Source organism: Bos mutus, chromosome 11, assembly GCF_027580195.1.
Source record: "Bos mutus isolate GX-2022 chromosome 11, NWIPB_WYAK_1.1, whole genome shotgun sequence".
NCBI classification, from domain to species: domain Eukaryota; kingdom Metazoa; phylum Chordata; class Mammalia; order Artiodactyla; family Bovidae; genus Bos; species Bos mutus.
In genome coordinates, this window is record NC_091627.1 from 3,268,222 (window position 1) to 3,280,064 (window position 11,843).

Sequence of the window (11,843 nt, forward strand, 5' to 3'; positions counted from 1 at the left end):
TTTAAGTAAACTCTAATGTGCACATTTTAAAAATAAAGAAATCCGATATTTGAAAAAATTGTAATTGTTTTGAAGTAAAACTAGCTCTACCAGTGATGGGGTGTGTGGCAAGGGTGTATGGACTGGACCTCTGAAATTTCACAATGTCCAGTATTGAATCAGAAACTCTTTGGAAGACAGCTCAGGGATAGGCAGAAGGTGAAAGATGGGAAGTCCCCAATAGTTGATCTTCTCAGGGCCAAGCTGGACTGAGGGAGAGCGGGACCACAGCCCCTCTCCCTCAGAGGGGAAGAGGGAGGGGATGGCGACTGAGATGCCTGGGAATCCTGCTCACAGGTACCGCAGGCGCCAGTTCCAGGGAACCTTGAGGACCCGCAGACCAGAGTGCCCAGCAGCCCCTCCCCTCAGCTTTGCGCCTGCACCTGCTTACTGCCCCCGGTGCTGAACTGTTGATTCTTTCTACCGCCTCCCACACCTTGTTTTGTGGTGGAGAGGTCTCCAGTGGCCAGTGTAGCTTGGGGGAGTCCTGGCTAAAGTTTCTGTCAATTCGCCTTTCCAGCTGGGCAGCAGGCTCAGTCGGGGGAGGTGGGCGGCCGCGCCTCCTTCAGCACCGCGGACAGCGCCTCCACCCACCCACCCCGCCCTGAGGGTATGGGCAGCCCCCTGGTGTGCCAGTCGGACAGGGGCGTGAGTGACCAGCGGACACTCTGCCCCCCCCCCCCCCGCCCCAGCCCGGGTGTGTGTGGTGCTGGTGCCAATGTAAGTACCATCTGGTAACCCCTGTCACTGGGGTGCCTTGGCACTCTTTGCCCGTGGGTCCTTCTGAGTAGTTTCTGTTCGAGGCGCCCTTCCTCAGGCTGCCTCAGGGGAGTGGGAGGTGGCTGCGGCCTGAGACCTAGGGGCATTGCATGCTGAGGAGGTCGTGAGTGCAGAAAGTTCCTCAGGTTCGAAACAACAGTTGAACAGGGCAGTTCCTGAGGCCAGAGCCTCAGCAGGAGCCTGGACTGGAGGCCGATGGGGGTCTGAGGGTCGGCGGCCTGGACGATGCTTCCTGGAGGCCGCAAGCGGGAAAGAGCAGGAACTACAAGGTGGAGCACCCGCTTGGGGCGAATCCCCGGCCTCAAGGCAGGACTGGAGCTCAGGATGGAGCTGCCCAAGGCTGCCTCCCAGGGACGGGCGGGCGTGGGGCGAGCGGAGGCCCCGGGGACCTGGGAAGGTGGGGCAGCGGGACGTGGGGGGAGGGCGGACAGGAGGAGCTGAGGGCGGCAGGCGCGGTCGGGGGAGGTGGGCGGCCGCGCCTCCTTCAGCACCGCGGACAGCGCCTGGCCCAGCGGCTCACTTGTCTGACCACGCTCCGCGCACCAGGACACGGGGAGGGCCCAGCCTTCCCCGGGGGCGCAGAGGAGAAGGAAAGAGCGCTGCCCGGGCCGCTTGGGTCCGGCCTGGTCCGGAGGCCTCGATGCTCCTGGAAACGGATCTCGAGGACGACCGAGATCGGCCCCGGGCCCCCGCAACCGCCGGCCTCTGCACCTTGGGCGGGACCAGGGGTAAGAGCCCCGCATGGCCTCCTGCAGTCTCCAGACTGGACAGGAAGACCCAGAGGGGAAAGCGGCACAGATGGGCAGAGGCGAGCAGAGGGGCGAGGGAAGGAAGGCGTGCAACACACTAAGGGCAGGGCGGAAAGAGTCTGGGGAGGCTTCTGGTGGGTCCTGAGATGGGAACCTGGGCGAAGCTGGCAGACCCCTGAGTAAGTGGAAGGCCTGGAGCCCCCTTGTGATGGCCTGGGAAGCCTGGACCCATGCTGAAGGGCCCGCAGCTTTTCACAGAGCGCCTGGAGGACAGAAGGGACCTCGCAGGCATGTCTGGTGGGGAGGGGATGGGGCAGAGAAAGAGCTGCCAAGAAAATCCGGAGACCCCACGCCTCTCAGCTCCCACACAGCCCAGTCCTGCCCCCCCTAGCCAGCCCAACTGCACAGCGCCACAGCCCTGGGTTGGGTCTCCTGCCCAAACTGCACTCCCCAAGGGCCATTCGGTCACAAGGACGTTGGGAAATAATGGAGGCATTGTTGGCCAGTCGGCCAGATGCCGAGCGCATAGGCCCGCCCGCCCCTTCCCCAGTCAGACCACACATGGCCCCTCTCAGGCAGGCCTCCACAGCAGCTGACACTCAACGGCCGACACCCCTATGCACCCAACACCCGCTCAGCTCCCTGGCTTGGACGCCCTTGTCCTGTCCTGGGGAACAAACGTAGCACAAAGTGAAGGGGCACCTTAACTTTGCCCGCATGGGGCCTTTGCTCAAACTGAGATGTGGGGTCCGCTCGGAGCTCAGAGGGGGCTGTGTTTCTCCTACCCAGGTCCTTCCACACCGGCCTCCAAGTTAAGTGTACAGACCAGGCCACTGGAGGCCAAGCAGAGGCAGGGTACTATGGGGCATCACTGAGGGGCTCCCAGGTGGAACCTCCTGGAGGATGGTACCAACCCCTAGTCCCCCAACACTTTCTGGAGGCCCCCTGCTCCCGCCAAGCTCTGTACTGCCAGGACCCACACTGCTGTGTGCTGACTGTGGGTGACGCAGGGGTGTGGCCTGGCCTGTGGTGGGCACCCTCCGGGGTAGGTGTGTCTCTACGTGCAAGGGTGGTGGGTTCCTGCAAGCTCACCTATTTGGACTGGGGGTGGGGGGTAGAAACGGGAAATGGGGAAACGGTCGCCAGGGCTTCCTCCGGTGCTAGCGGGTGTGGAGGGAAGAGAGTGGATCCCGGCATTCCCAGCTCCGTCCCTCCTGACCTGGAGCCTTGGCTGCATCGTGGAGTCTGAGCCGAGGACTCTGGGTTCCATCCGGAGACTCGCCCTGCTTCCCCACTCCCACTTCTGGGCTGCAGTGCCCAGGATGGGGCCCAGAAGCTGCTCAGAGCAGGAAGGCCTGAGGTCGGGTCCGCTCCTGGCGGCTTCCCTGTGAGCCCGTGGGCGCCACACTCACCCTTTCTGGGTCTTGGGTCTCGCACGTGCCATCAGGCACTGTGACCAAGCCTCCCAGCTCGGAACCTCTCGGGCCCGAGCCTCAGCGGCGGTAGGATCCAACTCCCTCCCTGATCGGCAGGCTACCCGCGGGCTTTCGCGCCGGAGCCCAGGCCTCAGCCCCGAGCCGGCGCCGGGGCAGGAAGCTTCGGGGCCTGGTCAAGCGCTATCGGGCAGCGCTGACACGGCTCCTCCCCTGCGCGTCCCTATCCCTGGGCCGGGCACTCGGGGCGGTTTCCCCGCACCGCAGTTCTCCCGGCAAAGGCGCGCAGAGTCCGCGGACGCCAGCGGCGCGTCTCCGCGACCCCGGCCCCGCCCCGCGCCGCGGCCCCGCCCCCCCGCCGCTCCGCCTCCGCGCGGCCCGAGGCTCCGGGCCCCTGGGCGGCCCGCGGGCGCAGCGCCCAGCAGCGCCGGGAGTCGTGCAGACGCCGTCCCGGGGCCACTGAGGCCGTGGTCTCGCCGAGCCCCTGGAAAGTTCAGGACCGGAGAGCCTCGGCGGCTGGCGGCGGGACCCATGGAGGCGCGCGGGGAGCTGGTCCCGGGCCGGGAGTCGGCGGGCGGCGACCTGCTGCTGGCGCTGCTGGCGCGGAGAGAAGACCTGCGCCGAGGTGGGTGCCCCGGCCGAGCGGCTGCGCCCGGGAGGGCGGACCCCGTGGAGACTCAGCGGTCCTCGCTTCCTTCTCAGCCCGGCCACGGAGGCGGCGGGAGCTAGGGAGCGCGGGCGGGAATGGGTATGAGGGCCCCAGCACTGCGCGTCCCTACCTGAGCATCCCAGCAGCGGGTTCGCCTCTGGGCCCCTGGAGCTGTGTCGTCGGGCGTTTCGTCGCGGCGCTGGTGCCTCCCAGGCTGGGGGCCCTCTGGGTCCCAGGACTGGTTTGGAAAATACTCTTCCTTTAGGGAGAGTGTGCAGAGAGCAAACGTGTGTCCCAGTGTCGATGGGGTAGGAGAATCTCCATGAAGGCTGCCTGCACCCAGACCCGCCACACTTTCCAGGCGAAGTCAGACACAAGGGCCAGCGTGGAGCTGGACCCCGGTGGCTGAACTCCCTTAGCTGGAATCTTGGTGTCTGCACTCACATGCACCTGCTCCATTGGCAGGGCTGGTCCTCTTGCAGGAAAACCCCCAGCTTACCCCCAGCGCCTTGGCTTCCCCGTGAACTGGGATGGTCCTCCACGAGCTTCCAAGCAGGCGGGAACCGCAGGATGGGATGGAGCTGGCCCTGGAAGGGTGGGCAGTGGCGGGGTGAGAGCAGGTGGGAAAGGGGTTACATCCAGGCTGTGGGGTCTCCTCCGTCTCCTACTTCTTTATTTATTTATTTTCCGACGGTTCCTGGGAGGGGTGGCCACGGGGGCTGGGAGGAAGGGGTGGGAGGGCGAAGAGACAGGAAGGGAGGGGTGCGCGGGCTCCGCGTGAAACGTCTCAAGAGAGCCGGAGGGGATCGGGCCGGCAGGCAAGCGCAAGGCTGTGCTGGGCCGCCAGCGCCGAGGGTAGGAGACCCCGCCAAGGCTGGAGTCGCCATGCAGCGTAAGGCCCGGGTCGCCAGGGCTTCGCGAGAGCGCGAGGGGCGCGGCGGGAGAGGCTTTTGCTCGACGCGGGGCTCCGCGGGTAGCGCGCGCCGGGAGCTGTCCGGGCCGCGGTGCTGAATCCGCGCCGCGCGGGCCTGTCCAGCCACCAGCTCTAAGACGGGTGTCCTCGCCCGCCGCCCTGCCATCGCCGCCCGGGGTTGGGGAGCCAGGGCAGGCAGCAGATCCTCAGGCTCCGCACCCAGGGCCGCGGTTTTGCCCGACGCGGGATCCCGTCCTTCATGGTGCCCGGGGCTGTAGGAGGGAGGTTGATTCCCTCTTCTCTCAGCATGGGGCAAAGGAAGGTCCCTCGCTGGCCCTTTCGCCGGCTGCCAGGCCGGCCTAGGGCTGGAGGGGGTCCACTGTCAGCGAGGTGAGTGTGCTGAGGTGGTGATATATTTAAGTAGGTTCCAGCTCCTGCTCGAGGCTCTCTGCCCTCGGGAGACTTTTTCTAAATTAACAGGTAGTCCTCATGCCCTGAACACCCTGCAAAGCACCCCCATGGACCTGTGCCTCTCAAAGGCAGGCCTTGCATTTCCCCAGCCTGGTTCCCGCAGAGGCCTGCAGCCCCAGGGGAATAGAACACAAGTGTCTCTGTGGGGAAGGCAAACTGCCTACTGTGTGTGCTCAGGCATCGATGTTTGAGCAAGAGGACAGAGCATCCATACGTCCAGTCTACACACAAGTACCCCCAGGGCCGCCCAAAGACAGGCAGGGCATCAGTATTCATTTTGGTAGCCTAGGGACAGGGCCACGGGGCTGGGCAGCCACACCTGCCACAAGTCTCTGGCTACCATGGCGCCTGATTGTGCGAGGAAAGAGGGCCATTGGGTGGTGGATGCCCCATGGCCCACGTGTGCCGGGCCTCTGGTGATGGTAAGGACCCGGTTTCCAGTCCAGCCTCTGAGACAGCCCTGGGGGCGAGGGTTTCATTTGAGCTCAAAGTGCATCCTTCGGGCACTGGAAACGTTTTGCAGTTGAGGGTATCTGAGGGGGTGGCCTGGGTACCCTCCTGCCCCTGGGTATGTTTCTAAGCCTAGCTTCAGTTGTCCTGGATTTCCGCTGTGGGCCAGGCACGGACTTCCAAGCCACACTTTCCCTGAACTCAGGGGAGCTGGGTGGCCACTCAAGCTGGCTAGGGACAAGGGTGTGCCGGGAAGGGGGCCTCCTGGCAGCCCGGTCCTGGGAGCTGGGTGGGATGGGGAGGCCTCCGGCTCTGTGCGGCGGCCCTGACCGCGGTGGCTCCTCCCCGCCTGCAGAGATCCCGCTGTGTGCCGGCTGCGACCAGCACATCCTGGACCGCTTCATCCTCAAGGCTCTGGACCGCCACTGGCACAGCAAGTGCCTCAAGTGCAGCGACTGCCACGCACCGCTGGCCGAGCGCTGCTTCAGCCGTGGGGAGAGTGTGTACTGCAAGGACGACTTCTTCAAGTGAGCCCGCCAGCTGCCTGGGGCGGGTGGCACACCCAGGGGAGCCCCGGGGCCCTCACCGTAACCAAGTCTGGAGCCCTGAAAACCCCCATCTCCACACCCTTCCTTTTCCCCAAACAGGGCACCCCCGGGGCCTCTCTGTTGGCGGCTGGGCTGGCCCACTAACAATCTTTTAAAGTAATTAATTTTGTGAGTCATTGAAGCAGTAGTTAAAAAGATAACCCCAAATTTGTAAAGCTCTATTGGACGTGCTCCCTCTTCGTTTTGGTCTTGTATTCGTGCTTAATGGTGGGGATGGGGCTCCTACCCGGCAGAGGACTCATGGGTTTGCACGTCGGCCCCGGTGGCCAAGGCCCTGCCCTTCCGAATTCACCTCCCCCATCCGGGCACAGAGGACAGCTGTGTGCCCCAGAGCATCTGGATCCCCTTCTTGGTAGTCCCTGCGGGTAGTCTCTGCGACCAGGGGCAGGGCCCGGGACGCCTTCCTCCAGGAACCACCCTGCGCCAAACCGCGTTAGCGGTTCTCCGACCCGCTCCGGGCGAAGGAGCGGCGGCCGCTCTGAGCCGCGCCCTGTGCGTCCCGCAGGCGCTTCGGGACCAAGTGCGCCGCGTGCCAGCTGGGCATCCCGCCCACGCAGGTGGTGCGCCGCGCCCAGGACTTCGTGTACCACCTGCACTGCTTCGCCTGCGTCGTGTGCAAGCGGCAGCTGGCCACGGGCGACGAGTTCTATCTCATGGAGGACAGCCGGCTCGTGTGCAAGGCAGACTACGAGACAGCCAAGCAGCGAGGTCAGTGGGAGGGGGCGACGGTCACGGGGCTCGGCCTGGGCACGGCCCACCCTCCCCTTTCCTTCCCTGCAAAGAGGGGCTAAGGCCCGTCCGGGTCGGGTGTGGAGGGATCCTTCCCTCCAGCGTCCCCGGCGAAGCGCTCACAAAGCGGCGAGAACTTAAGCGTCTTCTCTCTGGGCGGGGGCGTTGGGGAGCCCCCGCCTCCAGGTCCGGGAGCCCGGGACAGTTAGCAGACCCGCTCTGAGAAAGCCGGGTCTGGGGTCTTAGCAGCCGCCTCCTTCCCGGGCGCAGGGAGATTGGCCTGAATTACGTGGATTAGCTCTGCGGGTCTGAATTATCGTCCTAAATCCTTGACCGTGAAGATCCGATCCTACCCGCGCCCTTAGAACAAAGAGGAGCGAGGGAGGGTTGGGGGCGGGCAGCGCTTGTCAGTAGGGGGCCAAGACTGGAAACGCCTGCACCTGGATCCAGGGCGGCTGGGTCCTTAAAGAAGGCCGCCGCAGGGCCGCCCCTGGCTGGGCCGGAGCACCGCCCAGCGCGTTTCCTCCATCGCTCCGGGCACCCGCGTCCCGCAAAACCCTTTGGCCTTCCCGCCGCGGCGGCGAGGCTGGCGGTCGCAGCGGCGGCGGCGGCGGCACCTCTGGCCCCGACGTGCGCGCGCCCCGAGGGAGGTGGGAGCGCCGAGCGGCCGGAGGAGCAGGCCCAGCCTCACGCCTCCCCCGCGGTGCAGAGGCCGAGGCCACGGCCAAGAGGCCGCGCACGACTATCACAGCCAAGCAGCTGGAGACTCTGAAGAGCGCCTACAACACCTCGCCCAAGCCCGCGCGCCACGTGCGGGAGCAGCTCTCCTCCGAGACCGGCCTGGACATGCGCGTCGTGCAGGTCAGCGCCCCGGCGCCCCCGCGCGCCCTGCGAGCCGCTGGCAAACAAGGGCCACCCCGGGTCCCAGAGCAGCGGCCACTTATCGGCCCCCACCGCCCCCCACCCCACCCCCAGGTGTGGTTCCAGAATCGCCGGGCCAAGGAAAAGAGGCTCAAGAAGGACGCGGGCCGGCAGCGCTGGGGCCAGTATTTCCGAAACATGAAGCGCGCCCGAGGCGGCTCTAAGTCGGACAAGGACAGCGTCCAGGAGGAGGGGCAGGACAGCGACGCGGAGGTCTCCTTCACTGGTACGGCGGAGTTGGGAAGAGCGTTGGGTTGATTGACTGCCGGAGCCTGGGAATCAATGTTCCGGTCCCCGTCTCTGTAGACCCTGGCGCCCATCCCCAAGCCCTGTGATTTGGCCACTCAGGACCATTGCCCTTCTTCTGAAGGGGGACAGAAACCCCGTGACCTGCATGCGTGTCCCTTGGCAGGCTTTGTCCTGGAGGGAGGGTCTGACCATGCTCCCCCCTGCCCCCACCCAGGGCACTTGGCACTTACAGTGATTTTTTAGGGAGGCAGCAGCACAGTCTTGGGGTGATTAAAGGTCCTAGCTGCTTGGCGTTGGAGGAGGGTCCACCCTCGTCTCTGGAACCCAGTTACCTCCTTTTTCCAAAGCAGAGAGCCCCTCCCCCACCAGCTCTTAATGTCCATCCTCAGAGAGTTTGTTTAGGAGATTGTTTGGCTGCATTGTGACCTTAGGCTACTCACCTAGCCTCTCTGAGCCTCAATTAACTTGTCTGCAAAATTGGGTAGCCTTGGGATCATACTGGATCCCAGCACAGGAGCCCACAGTTTCATAGGAATCAGGTGGGATGGAGCTGAACAAACTCAGGGGTGAAAGGGTAAGAGATGTGGGCTGACCCGCCCTGGTGGGGCACACGGCGCCTGCAGGGGGCACCGAGGAGCACCAGAGGTGGCAGCAGGTGTGCACTAAGCAATGCCCTCTGCTTCCACCGCAGACGAGCCAGCCATGGCCGACATGGGCCCCGCCAGCGGCCTCTACGGCAGCCTGGGAGAGCCTGCCCCGACTTTGGGCCGGCCCTCGGGGGCCCCGGGCAGCTTCCCACTGGAGCACGGAGGCCTGGCCGGCCCGGAGCAGTACAGAGAGCTACGCCCCGGCAGCCCCTACGGCGTCCCCCCTTCGCCTGCTGCCCTGCAGAGCCTCTCTGGCCCCCAGCCCCTCCTCTCCAGCTTGGTGTACCCCGATGCCGGCTTGGGGCTCGTGCCCACGGGAGCCCCAGGTGGGCCCCCACCCATGAGAGTGCTGGCAGGGAACGGACCCAGCTCCGACCTTTCCACTGGGAGCAGCGGGGGCTACCCCGACTTCCCTGCCAGCCCCGCCTCCTGGCTGGACGAGGTGGACCACGCTCAGTTCTGACTTGAGTCCCCGTGCCCTCAAGCCTCGGACGTGAGGAGTTTGGGCAGCAGCTCTCCTGCCGGAAGCACGGACTTCTGCAGGACGCGGTGCCACGGGGAACAGGATGCAGACTCGGGAGGGTCATTTCTGGGAGTGCCCTCTCCCACCCAGGCAGAGGGACTCTCCGGGTTCGGGTCTGAGAGGCTGCTGCTGCTCAAACTGGGGGCCTCTCGGCAAGCCTTGTTTTGTAAGCAGATTTTCCCCTTTATCGACCAATTAACCCAGTGCTTGCCACCGTTTCCAGACAGGAAATGTCACCCTGGGGAGGCCAAGCCTTCACTCCCTTCAGGGGCCTCTGCCCAGACCAGCACAGCCCTCAGGCTGGAAGATGCTTTAATTTCCAAAATTAAAAATAATTCTAATTGTGCTTTTGTTTCCCAGGTTCTATATGTCTGAGTTCTCTAGCCCCCTGCTCCACCTCCCCCCCAACCCCCTCTTTTAAGTCAGAGATCAAGCTGTCCGTCCAGGCAGGAGGTGGCTGCGGGGAGGCCACACCTAACTTCCTCTTCCTCTGGGGGCCTCCCTGCCACCAATTCCTGTCTTCCCCGGGACCCTCCCCACCCCTCCCCTGGGGCCATTGGCTCTAGATCTTTCGATCCTTCTGGACCCCACTACCCTGGGGGGAGGGGCGGACTCTTGGAACGCTTAAGGAGCTTCCTCCAGTCCAGACTAGGTGTTCGTCCCTGCACCCCCTCCCCTCGACCTGTCACAGCTGCCCTCAGAGCTCAGGCCAAGCCCAGCCCACCGATTTCCATTGCCAAACATCCCCCAGCTCCTGTTCTCCCTGTGGGCTCCGACTGCCCATGGATTGGACGCCCCACAGGCAAAGGAAGGCCGGGGCGGGGGCTCCTCCGAGCTGCCTCCCTGCCAGATGCTTCTGCCGCTGGCCACCACGGACACAGAGGCCGGCCGCGTATGGATTCAAGTTATCCCTCAAGCCTGCATCCCCGGCTACCTGTTGTTTCTGTGGCGTTCCCCTGTCTTTTATTTATTCTCTGACCATTGGGTCTCTCCCAGACTTCAATAAATTCGTCAGTTACAGTCATTGGAAGGCCTGTATGTTCAGTGAGGCTCGGGGTTGGGGGAGGAGAGGGCGTTGGGGATAGAGATGGATCTCTGAAAGCTGGAAGCCCTGTTGGAGTAGCTGTTGGCTTCTTGCCAGGGACGACACCTGGTGTGGATCGGGGCCCCTTTGTCCCAAGATCTCCGCCAGGCTTCCGAGCACTGGACGGAGACTTAGGAGAACAGACGGTCCAACCGTGGGTGGAGGGGCTGGGCCTTCCCACTCTGTCCCTGGGAGAGGCGGGCGCTGGGGTGGCCAGGTGACAGGACCAAGCAAAACTGCTTGGAGCAGGCTTCAGCACGGGGAGGGGGACTGCAGGAGTCAACTAGTCTGGAGATTCAGGAACTCGGTCACCGGGGCTCTGCAACTAGGATTCCAGTCCCAGCGACCTGCTAATTTGCTGTGAGAAGCTGAGCAAGTGACCTGGCGAGGAGGAGGGGAGCTCCGCAGATGTCCCCCCTCCCTCCCCGACCACCAGGCAGCCCAAGGGGCTTTGGTCAAGCCACTCGCCCCCCAGTCCCGCCCACCCCAGCATGGTCAGCTCCCTCACCAGCACCTGCTGTTGCCCTGAACCCAGAGCAGGCCCGCCCCTCCCCCCAAGAATGTTGCTGGCAGCCGCCAGGAAGAATGGCAAGGAATGGGGGAGGCCCTCGGGAGGAAATTTGGGGAATCGATGGGAGACGTGGCCCCATCACCCTTCAGTTTGGGGGAGCGCCCAGGGAAGAGCATGGCTGAGCAGAAGTCGGGGTGGGTGGTACTTCAGTGCCCCGGTGAGCAGAGGCCTAGTAGCTGGAAGTGAAAGGTGTCCCAGGCTGGCCTGGGGGTTGGTGGTCCGAGATCTCAGCCTCCCAGGGGTGTGGCCGAGCTGAACGTGGGGCACGGTGCTGGAGGGAACCACTTTGGACTCTGTCCTGCAAGGGGCGCCCTCGCCCTCGAGGGGAATGAAGGCAGCCTGTCTGGGTGGGATTCAGCTTTTGGGGAGGGGGCCTGGCTGAGGTGGGACCAAGGCGGCCACCTGCGGCAGCCCAGGGGGAGTATAAATCCTCCAGTCGCCGTGCCAGGCACCACCCCCAGCCTGGAGACCTCCCCCCAGGCCGCCTGGGACCTTTCAGGCACTGACAGGTTAATAAAGTGCAAAGTGTGCCCGAGGGAGCCTCCGCCTGGTCGGGGGCTCCCAGCTGGCGGCGCGTCCAGGCGGCAACCGGGCCCCAGACCCCAGTCCTGGTTGGGGTGGGGGAAGAGTGGACCCCGTCGGGGCCGGCCCGTCGCGTCCCGGCCGGCCTTTCAGGGGAGCGCTCAGCTGAGTGGGGCTCGCGGTCAGCCGGGCAGTGGACAGTGCTCGTGTGCACACCTCGCGTGTCTGTCTCCCCAGTTGGGCGGAGCGCCTGGCCCCGGGTGACCACCTTCCCGCGGCCCCGAGCGGGCAGACACACGGGCTTCCAGGTACCGGCGCAGCTCAGTCTGCGGACGTGACCCTGGACTGGGGCGGGGCGGGGGGGGCACGGTGCCAAAGCCCGAACCAAGGCCCAGTGAGGACGCGGGCGGGGCGGATCTCAGGCCGGGAGGACCTCGGGCGGGTCCGCAGAGGAAAGTGGACGCCCATCTTACGGGCCCCTGCGGGGGTCACCTGGAGACCACGA

General features: G+C 64.8%; 1 protein-coding gene across 2 annotated transcripts; it reads left to right on the top strand.

Annotated features, from left to right (window-relative positions):
* Positions 1 to 1,459: 1,459 nt before the first annotated feature.
* Positions 1,460 to 9,101, top strand: LHX3 (LIM homeobox 3). 2 transcript variants are annotated; one of them, XM_070380098.1, is made up of 6 exons: positions 1,460 to 1,547; positions 5,840 to 6,011; positions 6,598 to 6,800; positions 7,531 to 7,682; positions 7,797 to 7,968; positions 8,683 to 9,101. In XM_070380098.1, the coding sequence occupies exons 1-6, from the start codon at positions 1,460 to 1,462 to the stop codon at positions 9,099 to 9,101; spliced, it is 1,206 nt and encodes a 401-aa protein (XP_070236199.1). The 2 variants fall into 2 exon arrangements, with proteins under 2 accessions (XP_070236199.1, XP_070236198.1); XM_070380097.1 differs by lacking the exon at positions 1,460 to 1,547 and adding an exon at positions 3,533 to 3,626.
* Positions 9,102 to 11,843: the final 2,742 nt, after the last annotated feature.

Coding starts and splice junctions, on each gene's coding strand:
- LHX3 (XM_070380097.1), top strand. CDS start 3,533: ATGGAGGCGCGCGGGGAGCTGGTCCCGGGCCGGGAGTCGGCGGGCGGC. Junction 6,012..6,597: donor TGCAAGGACGACTTCTTCAA/GTGAGCCCGCCA, acceptor TGCGTCCCGCAG/GCGCTTCGGGACCAAGTGCG. Junction 7,683..7,796: donor TGGACATGCGCGTCGTGCAG/GTCAGCGCCCCG, acceptor CCCCACCCCCAG/GTGTGGTTCCAGAATCGCCG.